The 4,233-nt window shown below is 54.1% G+C and overlaps 1 protein-coding gene across 1 annotated transcript; it reads left to right on the top strand.

Moving 5' to 3' along the window:
• Nucleotides 1–203: 203 nt before the first annotated feature.
• Nucleotides 204–1,135, top strand: LOC127028278 (olfactory receptor 14I1-like). The gene is given in 2 exon segments (XM_050914007.1): nucleotides 204–366; nucleotides 369–1,135. Coding segments are annotated over 2 exon segments (930 nt in total).
• The last annotated feature ends 3,098 nt before the right edge of the window (nucleotides 1,136–4,233 follow it).

The raw sequence follows: 4,233 nt of genomic DNA on the forward strand, positions 1-4,233 counted from the left end.
CTAGGTGCCCAAGCTGTATTGGAAAGTGTGAGGCACCATGTCATTCAGTTGCTAGGGTTGGGGAATGAGCCAGCTCATTTCTCATTCAGCTCAGGGTGGGGGATTTCTGTGAGAAATGGCATGGGCTTTTCTTCAGATAAATCATTTCTAACTTGTCACTGTCTTCTCCTCCTTGCACAGTGCCACAAGCCCAGGAAAAGAAAATGCCCAACAGCTCTTTCATGGAGTTCCTCCTCCTGGCATTCGCAGACACATGGGAGCTGCAGCTCTTGCACTTCTGGCTCTTGCTGGGCATCTACCTGGCTGCCCTCCTGGGCAATGGCCTCATCATCACCGCTGTAGCCTGCGACCACCGCCTCCACACTCCATGTACTTCTTCCTCCTCAACCTCTCCCTCCTCGACCTGGGCTCCATCTCCACCACTCTCCCCAAAGCCATGGCCAATTCCCTGTGGGACACCACGGCCATCTCCTACTTGGGATGTGCTGCCCAAGTCTTTCTGTTTCTCTTTTTCATTTCAGCAGAGTTTTATCTCCTCACCGTCATGGCCTATGACCGCTATGTTGCCATCTGCAAACCCCTGCACTACGGGACCCTCCTGGGCAGCAGAGCTTGTGTCCACATGGCAGCAGCTGCCTGGGGCAGTGTTTTTCCCTATGCTGTGTTGCACACTGCCAATACATTTTCCCTACCACTCTGCCAAGGCAATGTCCTGCACCAGTTCTTCTGTGAAATCCCCCACATCCTCAAGCTCGCCTGCTCAAATGCCTACCTCATTGAAATTCGCCTTCTTGTGGTTAGTGCTTGTTTAGCATTTGGGTGTTTTGTTTTCATTGTGGTGTCCTATGTGCAGATCTTCAGGGCCGTGCTGAGGATCCCCTCTGAGCAGGGACGGCACAAAGCCTTTTCCACGTGCCTCCCTCACCTGGCCGTGGTCTCCCTGTTTGTCAGCACTGGCATTTTTGCCCACCTGAAGCCCCCTTCCATCTCCTCCCCATGGCTGGATCTGGTGGTGTCAGTTCTGTATTCAGTGGTGCCTCCAGCAGTGAACCCTCTCATCTACAGCATGAGGAACAAGGAGCTCAAGGATGCTCTGAAGAAACTCTTTGAACACAGACTATTTCTTTGTCTTTAAGGAATCCATCATTTTACGTGACTCCCAAGGTATCTCAAGAAAAGTCAGGACTATCTTTTGTTCTTTTCTTTATTTTATATGTGGTTTTTATGCCTGTGATAATATTAATTGCAAATAAATAGTAGTATGCCTCCCAATTCTTGACGTTCAACAAGTTTTTTTCTGAGGAAGTATCCTAATGTACCTAAGGAAGCAGTCTCCTTGCATAAATAAAGAAGCCAGAAGAAAATCCTTGGTTTGAGCTCCCATCCCTTCAAATCTTCTCTGGAGCTTGGCGACCAGCCCCAGCATGCAGAAGGAGTTAAGTCACCAACAGTCTGTGGCCCTCAGAGCCACCCTTGCTGCCTTGTCGGGCACTCCCTCTCTCCTGCCCTTGAGTCAGGGCTGATGCTTCTCTGGAGCCATGGCCATGGACCGCATCAGGATGTGGTCTTTTCAGTGCTGGTCTCTCCTCACACTGTCCTGCTGTGACCTCAGGTTTATGTAAGCCCAAAGGTCTCCCTCAACTTGAGACAGTCCTGTTGTCTGTACGGTGGCATCCCTGTGGCTGTGGGCAGGAGCAGGCCACGTGAACCACCGTGTCAGAGCTGGCCTCCCTGCCAGGACCACCGTCACCAAAAGGGCTCCTCAGGGCAGGGCCAGAAGGCCGGATGCCTCTTCCAAAGGTGGTGTCAGGACTATACCCAAGGAGCCTCTCCCTCAAAAGGACTTCTGCTCTTCTGGGGTTCTCGATAGCTTCAGGGAGACAATCTCAGAGTCGCAGGGGGATCTGTTAGGGACTGAGGGCTGGACCAAGACTTCCCTTCTTGGTGGCATGTGTCCAAGCAGGCAGCAGTTGTTCTTTGATTTATCTCCCTGGTGGTGTCCCATGTGTGGTGGGGCTGATGGCAGTTGCCATCCTGGAGAGGAACTGGGAGCAGCCAGGAGAGCTCAGGGGATCTCCAGGCACAGCGTGGAAGCCTGGGGGGCAGTGAGTGGTGCCTCATACAATAAGTGACAGTCCAAGGAGAGTGTCCCAGAGGCAAAGGTGAACCTGAGGAGACCATGGGCTAACAAGGGCCTGCAATGCCAGGAAAGTGTTGCTGTGAAAGGCTGAAATCAAAGACTCAATAGTCTAGGGACTATTAAGTAGGTATTCTTTATTGCAGCGCTGGACACACAGGGGATATCTCCTCCTATTGTGGGTGTCCGGTCAGGTTAATTGCATAGTTTATATACAAGCTTATACATACATATTCATCAGATTTCCAGGAGCTCATTATCATATGCAAATGTCTCTTGCGCATGTCTGTTTATGTCTCCAGGTGGTCGTCGGGGTCACTGGATGAAGGATATACTCTTCCTTACTGTGTCCACTGGCTGACCTCTGTTTTTGTGCATACTCAGTTGTGAGATCATGTCTATCATGTCCTTCAAGGGTAGTCTGTTTTGGTTGAGGCGCTTGTTTTGAAATTTCTTTATCGTTATGGTTTCGCGCAACTGTTTTCTCTAAGGTCGAACTGTCCTAGTGACATTCTTTAGGAGACTCTTACTTAGAGCCTTCCTGACTTCCCCAAAACAGTAAAAATACAATTTAGTCCAGCCACAACAAGTCTAGTAAGTGGAAAATTCCACATTTACAGGCATCAAAAGGCTGTGAGGAGCCAGAAGGCAAAGGGACGTGAGACTGGAGAGTGGTCCAAGCCCATGGCCTGCATCTAGTGCAGGCCTCCCTTGCCTTTTGTGCCATTGCAGACTCCCCTTGCTCCTGCCCAGCCCCATCTTTGGCTATTGAGCCATCAAGGGAAGCTGGAAAAGGGGCTCAGCAGCAGTGATCCCCATCCAGCTGGCTCTGCTCGGTACCCTGACCAGCATGGCCAGTGCAGGCTCACCCCGTGGCCAAAGGGCACCACAGCCCCCTTGCTCTGCAGAGTGCACCGCCAGCCTGGGGCCCTGCAGGGAGCATGGGGAGGGAAGCAGAACGGCCGGCCAGGCCAGCACAGACACGCTTACGTGGGGAAAGGCTCTCTGGAGAGCAGGGATGACTCTGGAGAAGAGCAAGGCAGCATATCTGTGCCTGCAGGGAGGAATCCATGAGAAAGAGAAAACTCTTTTTGCTCACTCAGGGCAGGCTGCTTTGTCACATGGCCAGGACTCTTGTGCTGGCAGCGGAGAGGGGCTGAGATGGAGGGGTCAGTCAGTCTGTGATGGGGATCTCCTGGACCCAGGACCACGAGTCCTGCAGTTTCACTGACCTCCATTTCCTCATGCCATGGTGAGCCTCCAGCCGTGGGGCTGATGGGGAGGCTGAGAGCCCTCCCTGCCCCCCAGGAGCTGCTGTGCCTTCAGAGGGGCTGGGGCTGTGGGGGGAGTGCCCAGAGCTCTGCAGCACCCTGCAGCAGGTACTGCTGTGGGGCTAGTCCAGGCTGGGCTGCTCTGCAGGGCTGGGCTGGGGAGCTGGCAGGGGAGATGGGAAGAGCTGGGGAGGGGCTGGGCTGAGCTGGAAAGTGCCTGGGAGAGGACAACACCAATGTTAGCTTAAATGTTTGGTCATGCAGGGTGAGGACATGCTGCAGTGGGTGTGAGGTACAGACCCAGGTCTCCTGGAAGGGAGCTGAGACACACAGGCGCAGGAGAAAGGAGCTCAGTCGGTGCCCTTGGTGGTATGGACAGACGGGAAGGTGCCCCAGGGCATTTGTCACCCCCAGCTCTCCCATCGGCCATTTCCAGCACTGGCCACTCACCTCAATTTATCAGTGTTTTTGCTCTGGGGCCATCTCCTTCCTCCTGCTGGTCTCGTACCTGTGTCAAAGGAAGAGCCAGCCCTGCCCCAGCCTCTCTTCTTGCCCAGGCCTTGGCGCACCCAGAGCAGGGCTGTCTGCGAGCCCCTGTGTCAGACACGGCTGGGGCTTGGCTGGGCTGGGCACTGGTCTGCAAAAGAAGGAGGGCTGGTGGGGATGGACGCTGAGGGCTGCCATGGGGACTTGTGGTGGGGGATGTTTCCCACCCCAAACACACCCTTTCCCTTGCAGTGTCTGATGAGGAGGGCCGTGAGGGCATGTGTTGGGCAATGGGGCTGCACTGGCTCAGGGACAAGTCACAGATGGGAGCTCCACCAC

The sequence above is a fragment of the Gymnogyps californianus genome, unplaced genomic scaffold, assembly GCF_018139145.2.
Source record: "Gymnogyps californianus isolate 813 unplaced genomic scaffold, ASM1813914v2 HiC_scaffold_31, whole genome shotgun sequence".
Classification (NCBI taxonomy): Eukaryota; Metazoa; Chordata; class Aves; order Accipitriformes; family Cathartidae; genus Gymnogyps; species Gymnogyps californianus.